Genomic DNA, 25740 nt, shown 5'->3' on the forward strand with positions numbered 1-25740 from the left:
GTAAAACCCATGTACACGGCAAGAATGTAATGAACAAAAATCTGACAAGCATGATGATATATGGCTAAACAGAGGACTCTTTGATCCCCATGAGAGTAAATCACAGGATTATTGCCAAAAGGAGTAGTAAAGCATGACCACCATTTCCAAATGATGTCTGCAGGGACGTTTTAAGCAACAAACAAAAAGATTTTTGGGGGGATTTGGGTATGCCCCTGACATGCCTATCTAATCTGAGACTGAGAAAGAGGACCTATTTTCCATCTACAGCATTAACATTTCACATATTGTTTGTCCTATGGAAAACACAGGCTGGTATTACAGTAGTACCTTGGGTTACAAACTTAATTCGTTCCTGAGGTCCGCTCTTAACCTGAAACTGTTCTTAACCTGAGGCACACTTTCGCTAATGGGGGTTCCCGCTGCTGCCGTGCTGCTGGTTCGCGATTTCCATTCTCATCCTTTGGCAAAGTTCACAACCCGGAGCAACTACTTCTGGGTTAGCGGAGTTTGTGACCTGAAGCGTTTGTAACCTGAAGCGTTTGTAACCTGAAGCGTTTGTAACCTGAGGTACTACTGTACTTTTCTTGCCTTAAGTATGACTAAGCAACTGCAGTGGACCAAACCTCAGCAAATGAGGTTCAGTTCCCATGATCACAAACAGAAATGCTGCTTGAAATGGTTATTAAGTCTGTACTAGAGTATTGACCTGAATTCTTCTTGTCCTCAGCATTTCAATTCACCTGATCATACCAGCTTTGCAGCATGCGTAAATAGCTACTAGCTCACTCCTATAATTAAGCATTTTAATACAATTTTTCAGCATTGTGTATAACAAATTTACACTAAGGAGGCAGAACTGTCCTCAATAACTGTTTATGTATTATCTTGGGTGTATCTAATGATGCAGCCTAGATAATGTTATTGCAGGATTCTGCAGTTAAATCTTGCTCATCCTTGCCAGTCCATAATGAGAAGAGAGAGTGGGAGTCAGGCACATTCAATTCTAAGGATCAAGTAATGCTGTTAGAAAGATTCATGGCTTTCATTTAAGCAAGTTTTTTGGCAGTGGTGTGCATTGTTGATAATGACCTCATTAATGGATTCCTCTGAGTAAATTACAAATATGATTTTCTGGTATAAAAACAATTACCTTTCAATTGCACCTGGCTGCTTCTGTAGCAGTATATCATTTTTTAGTCTTTGTAAAACTGTGGAGTTTTACTGCTGTACCAAAGTTTACATTCTCCATATTATTAGAATACCACCACAATAGAACACAGTATGACGTGTGGCCTATAATAAAGACCATTTTGCTAGATGTGTCTTATGCGAACATATTTTGTTCAATTTATCCTGAAAGCCCTGCCAACAATGACCTGTGTTTGTAAAAAAATCCCCCAAATATTTCTTAAAATGTGTGTCTTAGTGCAGACTTTAAAGTGGAGTTTGATACTTCAAATGTTTCTTTGTGAATTACGATTGTACGTAAGACACTGTGAAGTGAAATGTCTGGCCTATTTTGAAAGTGGGGCATTCTACCTTGCTTTTCTTGCATATCATTCACTGGGAAAGTTAAATTAGAAGCCTGTTTTTTCTACATCTTTCTTTAGCTCCTTTAAAAGAGTACAGATTGACTATACCAAATTGTGGTCCTCCAGATGCTGGACCGCAGCTCTCACTATACCTGACTGTTGCCCAATAGCCATGCTGGCTGGGCTGATAGAAACTGAAGTGCAGTGTCCCTGGACTACGCAGTGCTAGGGAGCACTGCTTGACTAGAAATCTCCTTTCCTCACAATTAGACAGTGCTGACTGCAAGTAAGTCTGGATGCCTCAGGTGGATCATTAGCAGGGGTGGGGAACTGAATCCAGTGGCCCAGATCCTGGGTTTCACCAACCCTGGACAGCTACCTTGTGTGGTGGGCAGCCCCTCACTCACGTACAATCACCTGATATCACGATGATGTCGGGTAACTCGTTTTTCCTTTGCAGCATGGCAAACTACCAAAACCAAATAAATAAATCCAAACTATGTGAAGCTTGAAGTTACTTTCCATCTAGTTATAGGTCACGGCTCCATGTCCTGCTTTCTGCAGGTATCGTCTGTGCTGCCATGATCCCAATGGGGAACTTGGTAGCACTGCTAATCCAGCAAGCTTGATCACCACCTGTCAGCAGATAGGTAATAACTTCAAACCTTGCTCAGAGCAGAAGTCAGCCATTCCCAGTGGACTTGCTCTCACGGGTAATCAGCTGATCAGTGGTGGCAGCAAGTCTCCCTAGCCAATGCTCTGTTGAGCACTTTAAGGCTCCTGATTGTGCACTGGCAACTTTGTCTCTACTTGTACACATTTGATGTCACATACGGCATAAGGTGTGGGACAGCTGGGAGTGATTATGGAGAAAAGGCCTCATTGGAATGGCCAAATTGGAACTCAGGCCCATAAGCTATAGGTTCCCCACTCCTGATCTATAGAATCTCAGTTTGTGGTCACTGCCAGCCCCACGGGACCTGAATCAAACAGTGAAAATCAAGTACTTTTATGATTGTACATTTAAGCAGGAATACATTTGTATTCCTGAACATGTGTGCAGGAAAATCATTAGCAGGTCTCAAGAGGCAGCTGAAGGAATAGCAAAATATCCAGGGCCAAACTAATAATGACATGGGAAATCCATGTTTTAATTTTATGATTTTATTAACAGAAGCTGCAAGCGAATAGGGAAAACATGGATCGGGGAAGGGTTTATTCCCATGTCACCCCTGGTGTTTCCCCAATGACAGGCAACAGAAGATCCCAGAAGATCCATTTGTCTTGTGGGCAAAGAGGACACTATTACCACATGCTCAGTGTTAGAAAAACAGATTCCCATGGGAACAAAAAACGCTTTATATAAGAAATAAGATCACTAGTAGATGAGTGAGGAGGCCATGCAGCAATGTCAGCTCCGAGTCAACTTAATATCTGCACTTTGGACAAGAAAGCCTTCCTAAGCAGAGAAAGCACAGAAATAAGCTCAAGGATCCAAGGCATAAGATAAATACAGCTTTGCAAGAGACTCTTGCTATAATGATTTACAAGTGCATACAAAGAACCAAACCTTGTTTAATGTTATATGCTGGACGAATGATCATCCTGTGATCATTTCAGGTAGCTATGGTTATGGTGGAGCAATTTGAGAAAGCATTTGAAGTCAAAGAGTTCAATTAACTACTCAGCTCTATGTTGAGAGAGCTTTAATGGTTTCCTTCCAGGAGATTTGAGCTTAATTTGGAACCCTCATTTCAGAACAAACTATGCTCTGCAGAAACAATACATTGCTACATTTGCGAAACTTCTTCTTGCAGCAAATAAAATGCAGAAGCTTCTAATCTTCTCATGCACAGGGGAAGGGGAACAGGGAAATCACGAGGCTAGCTGCTGCTCATTTCCAATTCCCTAAATGGCTAAACCCAGCGCTTAGATGCCTATATGATTGCGTTTCAGCCTCATTGTTGAGCTATGCAGTTCCCACCCCCCTGTTCTAGTACCCCAAATTGGTGTTGCCCATGCTATAACATAGTCTTATTGTTTTAACATAGACATATGATATCATAAAGATTTTAGGAAGTATAAATTGTTTCTAACTATGCAGGTTCATTTTGGCTGCCCTAGTTATTACTAAATGCAATATAACCCACTGAAATTAGCAGGATGCTGAGAACAGCACAAAACTTATATCTTATTAAAATTATATTTGTTACAAACAGCAAATGGCACAACCCCAAGATCTGCTGGGTAAGCAAAGAAGCGCTTAGCTGTATTGTCAAAATAAGTGCTTAGTTGTATTGTGCAGAAGCAAAGCATCTCAGACTATGACCATGTGCTTGTGTTGCATTTATGTTATAACAGTGTTTCAGCCAGCTACAGTTCCTGACAGGTTCAAATGCTTCGGAAAAAGCCGTATTTACAAGTTGTTATAACCACTCTAAAAATGCTAATGTCAGGGGAAAAAAATATTCTGATGAATGATGCATTTGTACAGTCCACTGACACTGAAACTGTGTATTTGACAAAAGCACAATGGACAAATTAACAGACAAGCTAAGCTGTCATGTTCCTAGACCAACTTAGTTTACACCTAACCCTAATGTCAGTTGTGACTGATGTAAACTTTTTTTAAAAAGTTATGACCTTTACTTGTGGCTTGGAAATAACTTTAAATGACTTCCAACATTTAAATAGTAAGATTTGCCTCTAAGTGTTAACAATCCAAAAGTTGGCACAGTCACCAACTGGCTCTCTCTTTTGGTTCTGTCAATCAGTATACAGGCTCCTCAGATCCCAATCTAAATGCTCATAATCAGAGCTGAGTTGATTTACCGTATTCAGGCCCAGACGGGGGGGGGGGGGCATATGGGCCACTTGGCCCAGGCCTCCGATTCCAAAGGGGGTCTCGGTCAGCATATTTATCTATATTTTCCATTTTGTCTTTATATGCAGTTACGGTTCAAGCCTTGAAATAAAATTATTTGTCAGCATAACTTTTGTGAAAATTATTTATATACTTATTTATATACTTATTTATATACTTATTTATATACTTCAGTTATCCCCAGCATTAAAAAGGGGGGGGCACATTATCTACCTGGCCCGGGCCTCTGCCTGCCTCTACAAGGCCCTGACTGTATTTACTTGAAAATAATGCACACCTTTTTTGGCCAAATTAAGATGTGAAAATGAGGGTGTGCATTAGATTTGATGGTGCATTTATATTCACCAGCAAATACTTTTTTTGGTTTCAAGGTTTTGAAAACTGGGGTGTGCATTAGATTCAATGGCACATTAGATTTGTGTAAATACGATAAGTTGAATTCACACAATCTACATATGAAGCACATTGCTTCTTCCAGACCCCTGATGTAATGGACTGGTTGGACACAGAGGAGTGGTGGAAGGCACCAACTGGGGAGCCACTTAGGGAAGACGGCTAAAAGTCCAGAAAGTGGTGGTGGGACAATGAGTGAGAAGAGGGAGAAGACTGGGAAGAGGCGGTGTTGGAAGGTGAAGGGGCAAATGGTTTAGTTCAGTGTTTCCCAACCTTGGGCCTCCAGCTGTTTTTGAAGTACAATTCCCATCATCCCTGACCACTGGTCTTGCTAGGTGGGGATGGGAGTTGTAGGCCAAAAACATCTGGAGGCCCAAGGTTGGGAAACACTGGTTTAGTTATCCCTTTAATTATCTCAGAGCAATGCTAGGCCACAGACATTGTTAGAAATTAAAATGGTGGCTAGATCCAGAATAAATAAAATAAGTGGGATCCAGGTCAGTCATCTATCTGCACTTTGCTTTCTACAGTGATTTGTATTATACAATAAATATTAATGCTCTTGGGCTGAGAAAGAAAAGTCATTGGTTTTTCATAGCAAATTAAATACAAATCAAAATGGTTCCAATGTGTACCACCACACAGACATGCTGGAAACCCTGGAAATTATCACTGCTTAGGGAACTGGAGTGTACACAACAGCAATGTAATATACTTCTTGACTTTCATTCTAAAGATCATGTCTGGGTGCATAAATCTGAATCTTTAGAGAGAATGGTATTTATCCTCTTATGAAAATGAATATAAATCTTTCAAAAGAATAAACTGATCCAAGTCTGAATAACCCTTTTAATTTTGAGAACAGTTACTCTTAAAGAGCCAATTACTTTGCAAATGCCTTTTAATGAGTTACCAGCTCCTTTTGGAGCATAAAGAAAGTCAGCTGCAAAGAATCTATTGAGTGAGGATTTTCCAATGCTGACACAAATTCAGTATTTTATGCAGTCTGGTAGTCAAATTAATGCCTGAGCCTCAGGAGTTCTTATCCTGGCTTTGTCAACATCTGATCGAGATGCACATTCTTGGAAATTCATTTTGGAAAGGTAACCATTGCTATTTTAGATTTAGCCAAAAAAGCTCAGTGTGAAATCAGAAATTGGCATATGATGATACACTTCCAAAGGCAAGTTGAAAGCAATCACTAAAGTAGACTGACCTCAAACAAAAAAAGTTTCCTCTGTCTACTCTCAACAAGCAAATCAGTCAACGGATTTTCAATAAAACAAATGAGTCTTTTTAAACTGAAGCCTACAAAATCAATAATGTTTCTAAAGCAAAAATGGTGTGAGTGAATTCTTGCTTTTGTTCTTTGATTGAGTAGTAGTCATCCACGTTGCAGGACATATACTTTGTGTAAATGGAATAGCCAAGGTGACCACAACATGCAACAAAGCAATTCCAAATTTAAAGCTAAACTCTGGAAATCATTGACTACACATATCTGCCTCAAGAAAATGGAAATACTTCAGAATCTGGAATTTCAGTATTATGAAACAGCAAACTGGGTTAGATGGGAGGATGACTGTTAGAATTCTCCAATGAGACAGAATGGTTGAAATATGCCCTATGTGAGCATAGTGCAAGCAGATAGGAAATCAGAAATTATATGAGGCTGGAACCACATAAATGTGACGGATAATTCTGATGCTGATTTATTGAATTTACATCCCACTTTTCCTCCTAAAGGAGCATGGGTGGCAAACATATCCATATTTTATTTTTTTAAAGGCATTCAAGAAATGGTTAGAAGATTCTAAAAAGAGAATTAAGAACATTCTAACAAAGTAATGTTTAAAAAATGTTATTTCATGCAGGAGTGTTCCTGTTCATAGAAGCAGAATAAGCAATTTTGGCTCATTGCAACCCTTCCCCTGCAGTTTCTTATGCCCCACTGAACAGCTGCTCTGTGGGGTTGCGGGGATGGGCTTTCTATAGTAGTGTAGGAAGCAGTGCAGAGCTGCATGGGGAACCAGTTTAAATATTTCCCTTGCTTTCTGTGAGTGGAGGAAGAGCTGTTCTGGATCCAACCCACGGTGTTCCTCTTTGAAGAATAATAATTACTAAAATCTGAAAGAATGCTCCTGGAAGATGATATAGGATCCTTTATTTAGAAGACCACACAGTCTTGGATCCCAAGTTGCTTTTCTGTTAACAATAAACTGTTCTAATGGAAGTTCCTTCTGGCAGAAGAGGGGGTAAGAATGTTTTTCCTAATTCCTCCTTCCCACTATACTTCTCTGTATGACTTCTCGCAATATTCCAGAGCATCAGTCAACACTCTATGACAGATGGCACAGGGAGTTGGCTGCAGGAGAACACTGAACCCCCCCCCCCACTTTCTGCTCACAGGAACGAAGGAGCTAAGCCATACTCTGTAACTTGAGTTGTACATGAGTGCTAATGCTTGTTTTCCTGATATTATGCAACACAAAATTATTTGTGCTGTTTCATTCATCAGTAATTTCAAACTGGAATTCTCACACGTATGGTAATCATGTAATCTGGTGGAGTTTTTTCGCCCCTTTTAGGTCAACAGATAAAAACATTGTGATGGATTGCATTTCCTACTAACTGAAGGACTATATACAGGCAATGGTTACAGCTTAATAACTTATGGCTAACATAAGGAGAAAGTCTCTGCCTAAGTACTGCAGACCAACTCTGTTTCTTACTGTCAGAAAGTGATTCATTAACCACTTATAGTGGTGTATGTCTCAGTAAGTCCAGTGTCAGATTCTATCTGATAATTATCCTATTGCTAGGGATGCTGTGTTGCAACTCAGAAACTGCTCAATCTACAGTATTCTCACAGACTCAAATTGAACTACTTTAGTGTAAGCAGTTTTCAAAACGAAGCTGCTTTACATTTTACACCAGCCCATTAAAGTGTTTTTCACTGATTAATTATCTGCCTCTGAATTAATCTGTTCAATTTAACTTTATTTCCCTATAACCAAAAGTTCAATATAGGTTCCTTTTTAAAAAAAGATATTGTACGGTTAGCTAACTTACAATAAGCAAAAGCTAGCACTCAGTATTATTACTGCAGCATACCAACCTTGTACCCTGTTGTTTCATATCTTCTTCACAGGTTCTTGAATTTTGCACCAGCTGTATTCCTGGGATCAAGGTTCTCATTTAACTGTAATTTCCCCAGATGCCCATGTCCTTAAATTGGGTGTCAGGTGCTCTCATAACAACATGGCTGAGGGCCCTATGTGAAGGATTCTACTGAGCATACATGGAGCCCTGGGATGCCTGATGTCCACACTAAGAAATCAAGGTATAATGGAAAAGCCACATTTACCAGAGTACTTGGTGCTTGAGACATTGCTGTTGCACCAGGATGTACAAGGGTGAGAGGGAAAAGAAGTATACTGTGGTACCCCTACACAACTATTAATACCATTAGATATTATCTCTCATTAGCTTACGCTTTTGTGAGTGTTTGTGCCATCTTATCATGTGTTATAGTAGCAGTGCTATTATCTTGTAATTTAGAATAAAAATAAGAAAGCTTAATTATACTGCAACAACACAAGAATGGAATTTTCTCATGCTGTCAACACATCCGTTTGCAGAAGCCTTAAGAACATTTTTAAAATAGTTATGAACATAAGGAAGCATGACAAAGAATCAAATCTGATGAGGTGGTGACAGCAAGAATTTTGTCTTGAAAACAGGATTCCTACTGTATAACTCTAGAATAGAACGAACAAACAAACAAACTTGTCTTTAAGATCCATCCGCATATGCCGTGCTTTTCTTCTTAAAAAATGTTTAGGGGTACTCTCATTTTGACTCAATAAAATCAGCATTTTATAGTTCAAATTGGGAAAAATAAATACAGTAAACGGACAAAAGTACAAAGATTCACAAAATGTTTAGGGGTATGTGCCCCCCCCGAAAAAAGCAATGTGCATATGTATAGTTTGTTTTATGGCCAAAACTGCTGTTTGCTTTTCTTTTTTCAACACTGGGAAAGGTCTCCTAAAAGTCAATTGTTTAAAAGAAACAGGAATTGCAGAATGGTAGATTCAGGCATATTGGTTGGACAGTGTTATCGAAGCTACAAACATGAGTCTGACCAAACTGCGGGAGGCAGTGGAAGACAGGAGTGCCTGGTGTGTTCTGGTCCCTGGGGTCACGAAGAGTCAGACACGACTAAACAACAACAACAACAACAGATTCAGGCATATACTGAAACTTCCACATTATTTGAATGAAAAGTTTTGTTTTGTTGAAAGGATGCTGCAAAATCAGATACTTTTAGTATTTTAAAAATTACTGTGCATATTACCGTATTTTTCGCCCCATAGGACGCACCGCCCTATAGGACGCACCTAGTTTTTTTGGGGGGGAAATAAAGGGAAAAAAATTATTTCCCCCCCAGGCACGGGGCTGGCGCGGGGGAAGCCCGAGCTTCCTCCAACCCCAGCCCACAGAAGAGCCTGCTATCCGCAAGCCTAGGGAGCCGCTCTCCCCAGGCTTGCGGACAGCTGTGCGAAGCCCGGGCACGCTGAGGCTTCCTAATGCAGGCAGCTCTGCGCGACCCTCCGGAGGCCGGCGCGGCTTGGTGCCGGGCTCTGGAGGGATGCGCAGAGCTGCGCGGACCCTGGGAGTGCAGGCAGCTCTGCGCGACCGTCCGGAGGCTGGTGCGGCTTGGCGCCGGGCTCCGGAGGGTTGCGCAGAGCTTCCTGAAGCCTGGAGAGCGAGAGGCCTTCAGCGAAAGCCTGTATTTGCCCCATAGGACGCACCGACATTTCCCCTTCATTTTTGGAGGGGAAAAAGTGCGTCCTATAGGGCAAAAAATATGGTAGTTTGGATCATAGCTAATAGACAATAAGCTGATTGCCTGCCTGTTGTGCACTATGCCAAGCTTAGCATTGTCCCTTTAAATAGCAGACCCTCATCCATTTGATGCTATTGGCTTAATTACACAATATATAGTGTAATAAAACATTTATTCCTGATTTGTTTTGCACATCCATAAGTCTTCAGAAACCCCATAAACTTACCTGCAACTATGAATATGAAATATTTGCCCCTACAATGAAGATCACTATTATTTGTTCTGCTCCTAGTCATTTTTAGTTTCCTTTTTGTTAAGCGGCAGAAGTATTAATAGTTAAAATGATAATCCACAAATACTGTTTACTATAAAATTATGCAGATTATTGTGTTTGTCTTCCCTTTTAGATCTTATGGAGAATATTCAAAACAATACACTGGGTAAAATTTATTTTTACTGATGATACAGAATTTAATAGGTCAAATCAGAACTAATATACTGTACTTTTCCGTCTGTAAGACATCCCCATGTATAAGACCCCCCCTTATTTCTGGGGACTCAATTTTAGGAAAATGAGGGGAGATGACCCAAAATTGTTGAGCCTCTCCCCCCATGCAGCTGTGGGCAGGAAACATCCCCCAGATCGCTCCCCGCTCGCTGCGGTATCAGGGGAAGCTGTGCTCCCACCAATGAGCTGGCTGGTGGCGCGCTGCTTCTCCCCCCCCCCCCCATGCCGCTATCTGTGTATTGGATGACCCCAGTTTTTTGACATGATTTTTGAGTAAAAAAACCTTGTCCAATAAATGGAAAAATACGGCAAATATTTAATCAAATGAAAAAGGGTGTCACAAACAAGAGATATGCTGTTTATCATTGTGAATGTGGTTCCAGTGTAGTAACTGGACAAAGTACCCTTCGTAGGTGCGTTTCCCTATTAAGCAGCACAACTGTATGTGGAAACTCGCATCTGGATTGGGATAAGTGCAGCAAAAAAGACAAGAATTATAATATGAAAAAAATGTCCTAAGCAACTTACTTTTTGTAACAACTCCTTCAAGGCGGATAATATTTGGGTGGTCAAACTGCCCCATTATACTAGCTTCTCGTAGAAAATCTCTTCTCTGTCTGTCCACATATCCACCTTTCAAAGTTTTAATGGCCACTGGAATCTCCCTTTTCCCAGGTGTTTTCAGGCGACCACTGCATACTTCTCCAAATTCACCTTAAGTTAAAAAGCAGTTGGTTAGATTGTTAGCAGTGTATGTGTTTAAGATCTAAGCCTTTGAGACAGATGTCATTGTAGCAGTTTCAGAATTTAATGCCTGAATACGTATGAACAGTTCCAAAAGAATCCTTTCACTTCAATGTGTGCTCAAAGCATGTAAAAAATGCTTAAAATCCTACAAATTGTAAATAGGATCGACACAGGAATAAAGAATCCTAATTAGTGAGTTAATACATGGAGAAAGTCACATACAAGAAAACATCGAACAAACATTCAAGAAAGTACAACTGCATTCTGTTCCACACAGCTGAATAAAATAACTATCTAACTTCGAAGGTCCATTTTTGGAACTGTGTATTCAGACATCTCTGAGAAATGAAAAAAAATAACAATAGTAGTGTGGTCATGTGTCCTACTTTAAGAGGGCAGTTCTCTGTTTGAAGGAGTCCCCTAAGAATTGCCCACTCCAAGTTTGCTGTAAAAACAAAGAACCGTTAAAAGGGACAACAGGCGTCTTGAAACTGCCCATCAGCTTCTGGAGACCAGACTGAGCACTATGGTGAAATGTCCTGTATTTTTATTTAAATTTATTATTTTGTATCTCTTTGTATAAATTAGTACATGCACATTTATGCATATCTTGCCCTCTTTTATCCCTTTTTTAGTGTTATGGGTTACACCCCCCCCAAAAGAGGAAATTACACAAGAAAACGTTTCCCTAAAAGGAAATTATATATCTAATTTCACTCATAGCCATTGGTGATATTTAACCACCACTTATCTACTGCTAATTTTGTTGTACCAGGTAGTAGCATATAGAAAATAATCCTGATATTTATCAGAATGACTCATGAAGATTTGTTTTTTCTTATGAGTTTTTTCATCGCTGATACCTCTTCTTTAATCAGTCTTCACAGTCCAAAAGGAGCAAAAGGATTCACATTATCAGCAATGTAGTTAGCTGATACAGCTATAAAACACCACCATATTAATTCCTGAGGTAAACAACACCTCTGTTGGTGGACATTTTCTATTATAGTTTAATTATTAATTCCCTTTACTAAAAATAAATTGTTTGTAGATACTCAAGCACTAACAGAATTTCAACTTAAGACTGTGTTTGTAAATATAGAAGAAGACAACATACATCACAGTTGTGGCTGGGGTTATTATAAATTGTGAGCTGATAGTACAGGTGGTGAAAACTGCATTCAAGAATAGCCGTTCACACAAAAAAACAGTTGTAAAGCCTAATAAAGGTTTGGCTAAGTAAGTAAGCTGTGCTAATAAGAAAGACATTCTAGTATTCCTAAACAAATAAACACAAATCCTGTCTAAAAACCTGGTGTGCCACTTCCATCCACAAGTGGAAATTCTGACTTTTACTTGTACATAAATAAGCCACAACTGCCCTGCCCGTCAGAAAGAAGAGGAGGGATTATGGGGAAGGATAGATGACTGCAGAACCTTCCAGAGAACTAGTAATAATCTCATATTTATGGGAGGACTGCCCCCTCCAACAGCCTAATTTTAATATTTCATGGTCTTGACTTGCCTTAATAACAAATTTTGTTCGAAGAACAGTATTCTTGTGCTGCTTACTAGAAGGCCATAAAATAAGGAAATTAAGGCATAGAATTTTGAATTAATTCTATTCCAAATAGTAATTTCCATTCAAATAAAAATAAGGTTGCATTTATTACCTTTTTAGTGCAGAAAAATGAAATATAAATCTTATTTATAAAAAAATAGTGTGATGAATTTTTACCTGCCCCAATTACTCTCTCAATACGAATTCGTGATGGATCTATCTCCTTAGCAAACTCATGAACAGCTAGTGATGGGTCTTCATACGTGTCTGGATCAATGTATGTTTTAGTTCCTGGGAATCGCACTGTAAAACCAGAAATATTGTTTTTGCTTTAGACAGAAATAATTCAGGCAACACACACACAGGAAAAATAAATCAAATCAAATGGGACTATTAAGAAGTAGTTAATAATCATAATGGTAAATCTAATTCCAGATTCCGCTCCCATCATATACATCTAAGAACATTTACTAATTACCAACTAATTTTAACAGAACCTTCTTCTAAAAAAGGACTTTATCTCAAACATTCTGTGACTACTGTATTTACGGATAAAACTTGATGTTATTAAGTACATAAGCAGACAGTGGGATGGGGGCAGGGATTTACATGTCCTACTGACAGCTGAACTGCTACTTATTGGGGCAAGAAAGGGCAAGAAGGGCAGTTTAGTCCAAACATACAGGTGGCAATCAAGCCGGTCCTGCCACTGTGTTTGCACCACACTGCCCTTTCCACCACTTTCTTCACCCCTCTCTTCTGCGTAGCAAGCAACAGCAACTTATTTGCTGGAAAGTCAGGAGAATGTCTCTGTCTACCTTGTACCCACTGGGTGGGGGCTCAGATTCCATTCTCCCTTGAGGCAATTGTTGGAGAAAGGGAAGTGGTTTAAACTTCCCTTCCTAGTAAGTTAAGCAATATGCCAGTTGTTAACTTAAGCAATATGCCATCCTAGGCTCCTTTAGGAGGAAGGACTAGCTATAAATTTAATAAATATAGAAATATAGTGCTATAGTACATAAGAGTACTATGTACATACCAAAACCTCCCTTCATTACCACCACCCACCCCACCCACCCACACCCACACCCACACAGAGTATGCATGCCTTCCAGTGCTGTCTGAGATAGTTCCTTTTCTTCTTTGTTGAAGGGGGATAGGGCGAGAAGGTAGCCCCTCAGGAGCCGGCTTCCTCCTCATATTTATTATTATCAGTTATTTATATTCTGCATTAATTGCCTTTCCACTTAAATAGTGTCTGAAGTGATGCACAGTAAAAATACAGCAGTTCAAAACTTTTATTTGCAGCAGGCGCCTCCCATACATTTCACAGTCTAATTGACAGCTAAATATATGCTGTCTCCTGCTCTTTTCATGCTGCTTTCTTCAATCAGGTAATCCGACAGGTTGCTCTGTCTTCTCTCACTTCCTCAAAGTGGCTGCATGACGGCAGATTGGCAAGATGGTTTTTAAGTGGTCCTGCAGTGGCAGTTTAGAGGGGAGAGGCCACTTCAGCTCAAATCACCAGGAGTTGGATGGTGAGCAGGTCACAAAGTTGCTTTTGTCTTTTCTCTCTCTGTCCCCCTTTCTGTAATTAATTTTTTTTATTTATTACATTTATATGCTGTTTATAAGAGGGCTTTGTGTACATGCAGTCCTTGATGGGAATGTTTTTCTTTTGTCTCCTCAGATTTCTCTTTTTTTTAAGCAACATTCTTATTCTTACCTACCCCAGGTATACTAGCTGTACCTTGTCTCTCAACCGTCTCATCTCACTGTTCTATTGTTGTTAGGGAGAACAGCACGGAAGCACGGAGCTTGTGGTTAGGAAGAATGATAAATTGATTCATGTTGAATTTTTGTACAGGCTACATTGATATTACACGCTTGAAATATATGGAAGAAATGACACTGAATTCGAAATTCTTGTCTCCTTTGTGACACATTTCTGCTTTTCCTTTATGTAAATTATTTCACTATGAAAATGTTAGAAATGAGAATGAAATCACAACTAAAGGGATAAACATTCATTCTTGGCAAATAAGTGTGATGTGGTTTCTGGCAGGCATAAGTTAGAAAGTTGAGAGAAAATCACATAATGAAGAACAGGTAGAAATTAACAAAAACATTTTCAACGCAGATGAAATGCATTTATTTTGAAGTTTAAAGAAGTTTAAAGAGCCCCAAACAAGCACCCTGGAATAACGTAAGTTTAAAAATATAATGGAAGACTCCCTTTGTGGTACACATTTGATCTATAAGTGGAGGGTTTGATGTATTTATTAATTTGACATTTTAGATACATAGACACTTCCCTCATAACCCCGCTTGTACGGTAAGTACCAGGGAGAACGGAGGAATTCTATTTAAGTTAGGGCTGCCTGCAATTTCTTGGAAATTGCCAGGATTCTTCCGTCGAAAATGGTGTCCTGGTGGAATTTTTGGAAGTCAGTTGCCTATGTCTGGGAAAACAACCTAGAAGTGCTGATTTTTTGGCAAATTTACAAAAAAATAGCTAAAAAGCTTCGGTTTTGTTGTTGAGATTTAAAAAAAGCAAACAAAAACAAACAAAAACTCAACAACTTTTGTGTCTGGATTTTCATTTTTTGAAATATGGCAACCCAAATTTAAGTTGCCTCTTGTACAAATGGAATCCTTATGTCACTAGAAATGTAGCTAAATTTTATGCAATAGCCATAAGTTCACACAGCTCCACAGTCATAAATCGACACAGCTCATAGTCAAATTCTATTTAAAAAAATACCTTTTAATAGAATTTATATTTCCTTAGATTCATATTTTAAATCTAATTAATTAGCATATTGATAGTTACATTCTACTTTGACCATTTTAATGTTTATTTAAAGCTTATGCTGAAATTCTATTACTAATTTTATTATTTAGTCATAATAATTAACACGTCTGAGCAGGAGCGAAATTAGGGATGGATGGATCTATAAATTTCAATTTCTCATAATAATATACAATTGTTTGTATGTGAATTTGCCTAATATAGACACTTTTGAAACACAAATTTCCCTAATACAGTGGTGCCTCGCAAGACGAAATTAATTCGTTCCACAATTCTTTTCGTCTTGCGAGTTTTTCGTCTTGCGAAGCACGGTTTCCCATAGGAATGCATTGAAAATCAATCAATGCATTCCTATGGAAACCGCCTTGAGACCAGGTCCGGGGACAGTCTGTCCCCCGACCTCTTCTGAAGGCTGGTGGGGGGCGAAAGTCTTTGCTTCCCCCCCGCCTGCCTTCCCGGGACAGCGGAGACTTCAAAGACTTTTGCCCCCCGCCAGCCTTCAGAAGAGGTCCAGAGGGCCCTCCAAGCTGCGGATAGCAGCCTGCTGCCCCGCGCGAGGGGCGCTCTTAAGCAGAGCGCCCCTCGCGCGGGGCAGACATTCGCAGCTTGGGGAGCCCTGCAGGACTTCCCCGCAGGGCTCTCCAAGCTGCGGATAGCAGCCTGCTGCCCCGTGCGAGGGGCGCTCTTAAGCAGAGCGCCCCTCGCGCGGGGCAGACATTCGCAGCTTGGGGAGCCCTGCAGGACTTCCCCGCAGGGCTCTCCAAGCTGCGGATAGCAGCCTGCTGCCCCGCGCGAGGGGCGCTCTTAAGCAGAGCGCCCCTCGCGCGGGGCAGACATTCGCAGCTTGGGGAGCCCTGCAGGACTTCCCCTGCAGGGCTCCCCAAGCGGCGAATGTCTGCCCCGCGTGAGGGGCGCTCTGCTTAAGAGCGCCCCTTGCGCGGGAAAGCAGGCTGCTATCCGCAGCCAAGGCGTGAACTCTTCTGAAGGCTGGCGGGGGAGAAGGGCTTTTCTTCCCCCTGCCAGCCTTCAGAACAGCCTTCTGAATGTTGGCGGTGGGGAGGAAAACCTTCCTCCCACCGCAAGTCTTCAAGACAGGTCCGGGAACAGAGGAGAAGCCCTTTGCGCCTTGTCCTCTGTTCCTGGACCTCCCACCGCAAGCCTTAGGACAGGTCCGGGAACAGAGGAGAAGGCGCGCTGCGCTTCCCCGCTGTCCCCGGAGATTTCCCTATGGGCTTTCGTCTTGCGAAGCAAGCCCATAGGGAAATTCGTCTTGCGAAGCAGCTAAAAATCGGAAAACCCTTTCGTCTTGCGGGTTTTTCGTTTAGCGAGGCATTCGTCTTGCGGGGCACCACTGTATAAAGCATTTTTGTATGTTATTTTCACTAATATATTTTTAATGCATACTTTACTAGTATATGCATTTTTGTACACATTACGGTACTTAGCTAGAGCAAAAATTGCAAAATTCAGAGAAGTGCAAATTTCAAAGTGTAGCTATGTTTTGTGAATTAGGTAGATGTGCCTTTAAATGTGAGCTGAACTGAATCTCTCTACCATCTCTAGGTGGAGCCAATCACTTCAATGTTAAGAAAAGTTTTTGTGGAGTTCATGGTGTTTCCCTCAACATGAAGGTACTCCTTTTTATGTGGAGCTCTAAGTGTACACTTAAGCCACAAGTAAATTTAGGAGGTGTGTGTATGTGATCATTCATGGAAGGATAGAATGTTTCTACCTCTTTCAGCCAGATATAAGAAGCGAAAATACATAAAAAATACCATGATCATTCTTCATTTAAATATGAAACATCACCAATAGCTTTGCTTACAATGTCCATTTTGCAAATGAGCTCTTCGTTTTTCTTCAGACTTCATTTTTGCCTTTATATACCACTGGCACCTTTAAGAAAATGAACACCATTTCACTTTTTTAAACACCACAGAAGGAATGACATTGAATTTACATGCTGATTGTTTTTCTTTTATGAACTAAACTTACAAAAGCCATATTAATTGTAGAGGGCAGCTAGAAAAACAGCAACCAAATAAAATAATGGCATGCTTAGTAATAAATAACTGTAATGAAGCCCTTTCCATTTATTTAGTACCTGTGAAAACCAAACTCGTGAAGGTACTTCTGAGAATGTGCTAGCAAGAACCATCCTGTAGGCACCAAGACATGGATCAGCAACACATCTAGAAAATGTGTGATTGGTGTTACTCTGAAAATGATCCAACAATGCACAAAGCTCCACTGACAGCAACAAGAGATTTGATGGACCAGGGTTCTTGTCTCAGTAGAAGGGGCCTTATATTCATTCATTCATTCATGCATGCATGCATGCATGCATGCTATACAGGGGCTACTCAATGCATTAAAAAGGTAAAGGTTTGGTCATGCTGGACAGATGACGTGGAAAGCTGTCTGTGGACAAACGCCAGCTCCCTCGGCCTGAAGTGAGATGAGCGAAGCACCCAATAGTCGCCTCTGATTGGACTTAACTGTCCAGGGGTCCTATACTTAAGTCAATACATTCTTGGAAATCCCTACACAAAATCGTTACTGGACACCTGAAGAGGGCTTGGGTATGAATGAAGATGTATTTTTTTAATGTATCTACAGTGGGAACACAAACTTTCCTCATCTATGTGAAAATATCTGTGCAAAAAAAAATGTTTCTAGGAACCACCACACTCTGGGATGACGCTCCACATGACTAAGAAATGAAACCAAGGATGGGGTTAGGCTGCAAGCTGCAATACAGCTAAAAGGGGCTAAATCTGTCCTTTACCAAAACAGGAGCTTCCAGGGGTAGGATTGGCTCTACCACCCAGGTGTTTCTCAGTTTCTGATGGGGCTGCTGTTCTAAATGGGAAAAATCCCACTGGGTTACTGCAAGTCATATGAGCCCAATGGCATCTACTTCTCTTGTCCCTAGGATAGGAATATTTGTATTCAGTTCTTCAGTTTATATCCAGCCATTTCCCAGTCACTCAGGGTGTCTCACATTTCAAAAAATTTATGAACAGCTTCATACAATAAAAATTGTAGTGTTCTTCTTAGAGCCCCTTCTTTCCTTAAGTTCACTCATCCTCTTCAATTTTTTCATTGATTCCTGTGCCCTCAATAGCTCCCAGAATATCTTTCTTTATTCCCCTATGATCATTAATTCATTACCAATGTTTTTTCATTAGCCAGTCCCTTCCTCTACTTCTCATCCATTTTGTCCATTTCATCACAGTCTTTTGGTTCAGGTTTCCACTTCTTACAGCCATTTTCGCTGCTGAGCTCAAACTGTCCCTTTGGAGTTCTTGGACTTGCACTCAATCAAATTTCTACTTCTTTTAGCCTTCCTTACCTATTCAAATATCTTCGCCTTTCCCTTTTTCCTGCTAAAATGAGCTTTAACTTTCTTCAGACAATCTGGATGCTTTATGAACATTCTTGTGCTGCTGGGAGATTCATTCCTTCCGTAGCAAAAATATTCACTAACATCACATATCACAGGAGCTTCACTGAACTCGGAAAAATCCCATAGCAATATAGAAATCTCATACTGATCAAACCTAAGTTTTAATTCTCTCATAATATTTTTGTGGTTTTTATTCATTCAAAACTTGCCGATTTGCTGTTAGCAGGTAAATCATTCAGTCAAATACAGATGCAGGTGCATATTTCCTTCTGACTCTTCAGTATGAATAGACTCATCAGCAGCCTTGTGATTCAACATTGCATCAAATTGCTAATTCTAAATGGTGAATGAGAACACATCTGTAGCATACCAGCCCAATCTTCCACTTTGAAATTTGCCTGAGATTCTAAAACATGTTGAATATTTGTTCTGAATTGCCCTGTCTCTTTATCCTGATGTTTACGTAACTTCAGAAAATGAATCCATATCTTATGTAATTGAAAGAATGTAATTCAACAGGGATACATTAAAAGAATAGTTTCCAACATTCTTAATGTTATCTAATAAATGTGATGAAACAAGAAGAAATCAAAATATGACTCTCTCTTTCCACTAAAGTGAGAAGCACACTTCAGAATGTCATTTGTTTGCTGATCAAAATCATTTCAAAGGTCTGTGGCTTTGAAATGTTTGCATTTATCCTGTCTTATTTGATGTCTGTGAGCAAAGCTATTTACAGACACTCTTGTGATGTAATTTGTCACAATTGCCTTTTAAAAACATTAACACCCATAATTTTAACTGCAAAGTGAACCATAATTAGTTATGTGAATTAAATCTGTACATGATGGGGCTCACCAGAAAGTGGTGCAGTAATTCTTACAATGCTAGATAGAAAAGCTAACAATTTATTAAGTGTGCACTAAACAGGACTTCAGACTCTCTATGTGCACTGATAATATACTCATTTCCAAAATTATTGCCACTCACGTGTTACATTATAGGAGTTGTATTCAATGGTGTCTGTGTGCAAGAGGAACGGGCTTCTGCTTGCACAATGGAATTTCATCTTCCTCTTTTCCCACCTGCAACCCCCCCTGTACCTCCCACCAAATGTGCCCCAGAGCAGATTGGTACAGGGTGAGGAAGAGAAGAGGAAGGTAAATGTCCATTATACCAGCAGGTCTACTGTGCAATGTTTTTTATTTTATTTACTAAAATTTCAAGTTTATTCTGTTTCTGCTTGATAAAAACACTGTTTCTAAGAGCAGATATCTAACACCAAAAAACTTTGTTTCCTACAATGCTGATCGTTTCAATACTCAGCTTTCATTTAATCTTTTCCTATCACTGTAGCTGGAAAAAATAAGATAAATTGGGGTACCTTAGAGTACAATAGGTTGCAGATTCATCTCTTGCAGTGGAGGCAAGTCTATGATTATTTGAATAAAGCTAAGGCATTACAAACCCTCCAAGTGTCCCGATTTTCCATGGACAGTCCCGGATTTACAGAAGCTGTCCCAGTTTCTGATTTGATCCCGCTTTTCCTTGGACGTCCCTGTTTTCATCAGAGGGTATGGAGTTATGTGACCCCCGAGCCAAGGAGATAAGTAACTACAGTGGTACCTCAGTTTTCGAACGTAATCCGTTCCGGAAGACCATTTGAGTTCCGAAATGTTCGAAAACCCAAAACTCAAGAAAGAAGCCTCAAAACAGAAATCTCAATACGGAAAACTCAATATGGAAGCTGTGTTTCTGGTTCAACTTCCAAGGAACGTTAGAAAACCAAAGCATTTACTTCAGGGTTTACAACGTTTGTGTTCTGAAACGTTCGTCAACGGAAATGTTCGAAAACCGAGGTACCACTGTATACAACTTTTAGAATACATTGGAAGGGAACGTATAGGGAAGATTTTTAATGTTTAATGTTTTATTATGTTTTTATATATGTTGGAAACTGCCTAGAGAAAGGGTCAGCAAACTTTTTCAGCAAGGGGCCATCCACTGTTCCTCAGACCTTTCAGCGGGGGCGGCGGACTATATTTTGAAAGGGGGGGGGATGAACGAATTCCCATGCCCCACAAATAACCCAGAGATGCATTTTAAATAAAAGGACACATTCTACTCATGTTAAAACACCAGTCAGGCCCCACAAATAACCCAGAGATGCATTTTAAATAAAAGGACACATTCTACTCATGTTAAAACACGCCGATTCCTGGACCGTCTGCAGGCCAGATTTAGAAGGCGATTGGGCCGGATCCAGCCCCTGGGCCTTAGTTTGCTTACCCATGGCCTAGAGTGACCGGGGCAACCCAGTCAGACGGGCAGGGTATAAATAGTAAAATTGTTATTATGGAATAGGATGACCCTATTTTCATCAGAGAAATGTTGGAGAGTATGGCATTATATATTTTGAAGAAGTTCATAAAAATAATAAGCGGTAACATTTCAAAGTGCTAAGTCATAAATCATGCTTTGATAAGGAGGCAAGTTTCCCTCCAAATGTATTTATTTATTTTACTGGAAATAAGGGAGGGGGAGATGGTTTTCCCCACCATAAATTCAAAACGGCTACAAATGTTACAACCCAACACAAGAGGACACCTTTGCTCATCATGTTCTTTTGTCACTCAGGCTAAGGAGTAGTCTAAACATTTTCAGATTATGTGAAGATGGTGAAATGAGATACAGAGCAGTCAAGAGTGGTTTATACTTCCGGCCCCATTTTCACTATACAATTAAAGCTGTATCATACCACTTTAAACAGTCATGGCTTCTCCCAGAGAATCTTGGGAACTGTAGTGTGTTAAGAGGGTTAAGAGTTGTTAGAGGAGACAGCTTATTCCCCTCACGGAGTTACAATTATAAGAGTGGTTTAACAGTCAATCCCACTGCCTAGGTAACTCTGTAAATTGTAGCTTTCTGAAGGGAATAGGAGTGGGTCTCCTAAACACTCTCAGCACCCTTAGCAAACCACAGTCCTCAGGATTCTCTGAGGGAAGCTATGGCTACTTAAAGTAGTACGATATGGCTTTAAATGTCAAATGCAGATGGGGCCATCAAACCTAACTGCCCTTCCAAGGAGCCCAGTTTCCCCAGCATTGGCACAACATTGGGACTTGTTAGGTCAAACACAGATACACTTTGGACATTTTTTTTCTTGAAAAGGCAGGGTATAAATGTAAAAAACAAAATATCAAATAAATATTGCCCTGCATGAAAATGAGTTACAATGCCAATGTTAATTACCTTCCAGTAATGAGGAAGAACAGAGTGAGGATGACTAGGAGCGTGAATCCTCCAACAGCCGCTGTGGCAATGACAAGAATCTGCCCCTGTTCTGCTGCCATATCTGAAGCTGAAACAGAAACGCACAGGAGTAAATCTCTGAATAATGGTTTTATTTAGGAGAAATTACATTACTCTACCAGCCAAATGCATCTGTTGTTAATAATGGCAATTGCTATGATTTGATTGGTGTTTCAGCAAAAACAGAACAATAACATTTGCTTTTGGAGTAAAATGACAGTGGCATGATGCCGAGGGCAGGATAGAGGTAATGGGGTTTTGTTTTCTTGTCTAATTTCTGAAAGCAATATTGTAATAGCTATATATAACCAGCATTTTTAAGGACTGAAACATTATCTACATATCATTTATCACTTATTCAGCATTTGGGTCTACATTACAGTGGCACTTAATTCATTCCGGAGGTCCATTCTTAACCTGAAACTGTTCTTAACCTGAAGCACCACTTTAGCTAATGGGGCCTCCTGCTGCCGCCGTGCCACCAGAGCATGATTTCTGTTCTTATCCTGAAGCAAAGTTCTTAACCTGAAGCACTATTTCTGGGTTAGCGAAGTTTGTAACCTGAAGCGTATGTAACCCGAGGTACCACTGTATTAGCAGATAGCATGGTGGGGTATTTGCACCACACTGACCTTGTCATCCATCCCACCCCACCTCTCTACCTCCCAGTAAGCAGCATCAATGGGGGGTCCGGTGCCACCCCATCATGCAACTGCATTTATCCTTATAACAATCCTGTGAGCATCACAGCTAGTGATCCAATGAGCCCTGTTATTCATGCAGATATTTGATCCTGTAACCCATTTCAAAATTCAACTTTCTCTCAATCTGAGTCACTATGTTTCATTGATTGATAATGGCAAAGCTAATGAAGGCAATCAAAATATGATAGTAGAATTAGAATCCAAGGTTAATTGGAGGACCAGGTGTTTTCTGCTGTGGCAACCAGAATGTGGAACTCCTTACCACAGTATTTTCAGTTGTCCTCCACTTTATAAGTGTTTTTCTGCTTCTGCTTTTTATGCACTATATTATTGTTTAATTAATTCTTCACTATGGAGGATTTTCTGTGGTCTCAGTTTTGGCTCTGAAGTTATGTTTTGTAATGGATTTGTGCGTAACTTTGCTTAATATTACTTGTTGCCTTGTTTTCATTTTTTCATTGTAAGATGTCTTGAGTTCCTCCAAGGGGAGCCTTTTTTACAATGCAAAAAGGAGTCACAGGAGGCATAATACAAAATTGGGCCCACAGAGGGGAGGTATCAAAGGCTTAAAGACCCCAGGTTTCCTATCTGGACCACTTCTTCCTAAGCCTGCAATTTGCTTTTAACAAATCATTCATGCAATTACTAATTGAATGGCATAGTGTCTAGTTTTGCCCTCGATTTTTAAAGAATTCTGCCTGTAGCTTTTAATTTCCACTGAATTTAGCAAGATCAGTTTAAAATAAAATGAAAATAAAAGCGGTGGTAATTCTGCCCAATTTGCAATGCACACTGTAATTATATTCCTGGCAATAGTTTCCTGGTATGTGATGACAGCAAATGACAATAGTGCATTTCATGTCTTTTGTCATAAACTATTCACAGACAAGTCAAGCATGTGAAGTGGTGAAGTGACTGTAGAATAAGTGGGGAGCTGAAGCTTTTTATGAAATGCTAAATAACTAATCCCCCAAATACCAAATAGCTAGCTATTCTGAAGCAATTTTACACTTCACATCATGTTCTGCTCCTTAGTGTCCCAATTGCTTGGAAAAATTCAACCTAAGAAAATATGATGCTACACAAGTAACTATGCATGTAATAACACAGTTCCTAGGAATGCAGTTCAAATGTTGAATGCAATCTTTGAACTACCAATAGGTGCTTTAAATAAAGCAAAAAGATGCTCTGAAGCAATAAAAAGAAAGGGAAATAACAGCGGAGTGCACATTGCCATCATCTAGAAGATTCAGTTCTCTATAGATAAGATCAGCACAAGAAGAGATTTGACTTGATTATCGAAGACAACGGATACAAAAAAAGATGATCAAAATCAGAGTCCAGACAAATGCAAATCCATTAGCTTCAGGTATCCAGTGGAACTACTGACTTTTGTTCTCACATAGACCAACAGAGGAGGCTGTTTAAAACTCTGGGTGTCTTCAAAAGCCATTTGTGACCCGGAATTCAGGGTGATAGCATAAGCTGCAATTTTTGCTAAGCAAGTGCAAGTTTAAATGCAAATTATTCGTAGGCTCATAGAATGGAAGCATTGGAAGCAATATTGTGTGACTTATGTAGAAATGTACTTCCTGAGCATTTAATTTTTTCAGATGCCTAGTTTACAGTACTGAAAGGCTAAACCAGACTGGATCCCAAGGCAGGGGCAAATGAACTTTATAAGCTATCAGGCAACTAACTGCCTAAGGGTCTGGATCATTAGGAGTACAGTCATACCTCGGGTTAAATGTGCTTCAGGTTGAGTGTTTTCAGGTTATGCTCTGTGGCAACCTGGAAGTAACGGAGTGCACTACTTCTGGGTTTTGCCACTTGCGCATGTGCAGACGCTCAAAATGATATCATGCGCATGCGCGGAAGCGGCGAATTGCGACCCGCGCACATGCAGATGCGGGTTGCGTTTGCTTCAGGATGCGAACGGGGCTCTGGAACAGATCCCATTGGCATCCAGAGGTACCACTGTATATTAGGAGCTTAACTGAAATTGTTTTTTTCTAATTGAAATAACACATGCAAATGTCACCAGTTTGATTCCTAAACTACAATCATACCAAGGACAAAGGAGCTAGCACAGAGGGGAATCTCACTGTGGGATAGGAACATAGAAAGCTGTCTTAAGGTGAGTCAGACCATAGGCCCATATAGCTCAGTAATGTCTGCTGTGACTGGTAGTACCTCTCCAGGGTTCCAGACAGGAGATACTCCCAGCTCTGAGATGCTGGGAACTGAACCTGGAACTTTCTGCATGCAAAGCAGGCACCCTACCGAAGACTCTTTCCTCGATGATATAAACAGTGGAATATAAAAAGAATTGTTTCCATTTTCTGTCTGGGTTGACATTATTTAATTTAAAAACTCATTATTTACAACTATTTATAAAAGCCTGCTGATTTGGCCAATGGCCCATCTAGTTCAGCATCCCATTCTCACAGTTGCTAACCTGTGGGAAGCTCACAAACAGCAACTGGTAGCTAGAAGCATAATTGTTGGCTGCATGTCATGGAAGACCTGCTTCCTGTATTGCAGGCCTTTTCCACCTGGCCTGGAAGGTCAGGGCCCCAACTGACTCTGGCTATAAAATCTTAGGCTGCTGAAGAACCCAGAGACTATCTTGGCTATCTCTTAGAGCAAACCCAGGTCATTGAGCCTGGCTTCCACAGCCACCACCCACCATGAACCACCATTAGCAGGAATGACAGCAACAGCAGCTGATATGTTCTATGATTGCGATAAAGATTTATATTCTTGCTACTGATGCTGTTTTAAATGTGCATTTTATATTTGACTACCTTTATTAAGGTTTTATTTCAAAATCTTTAAGATAATAATTTAGCTTCCTGTTAATTATGCTTGCTTTGAATTGTTTTGTTTGGTGTTTTGATGTAGGTTGTAGACCGCTTGAGATGTTTTCCCCTTAAAAATATAAAGCAGTATAGAAATGAAATTGATAATAATAATAACTCTCATTTAAAGCCATCCAAGTTGGTGGCCATTGTCAAGTTGTG

The 25740-nt window shown here is 40.1% G+C and overlaps 1 protein-coding gene across 5 annotated transcripts in view; it reads right to left on the reverse strand.

The window, feature by feature from the left end:
- The window catches only part of EPHA6 (EPH receptor A6), a 353748-nt gene that overhangs the window by 67355 nt on the left and 260653 nt on the right, over window positions 1–25740 (reverse strand). For all 5 annotated transcript variants that reach the window (XM_083736224.1, XM_083736225.1, XM_083736226.1 and 2 more), the window contains 4 exons: window positions 21954–22062; window positions 17118–17188; window positions 12658–12783; window positions 10701–10886 (listed from right to left, as the gene is read on the reverse strand). In XM_083736224.1, the coding sequence (XP_083592350.1) occupies window positions 10701–10886; window positions 12658–12783; window positions 17118–17188; window positions 21954–22062 (492 nt within the window). The remainder of the gene's footprint in view (window positions 1–10700; window positions 10887–12657; window positions 12784–17117; window positions 17189–21953; window positions 22063–25740) is intronic.

Source organism: Podarcis gaigeae (assembly GCF_964106915.1).
Source record: "Podarcis gaigeae genome assembly, chromosome: 4".
Classification (NCBI taxonomy): Eukaryota; Metazoa; Chordata; class Lepidosauria; order Squamata; family Lacertidae; genus Podarcis; species Podarcis gaigeae.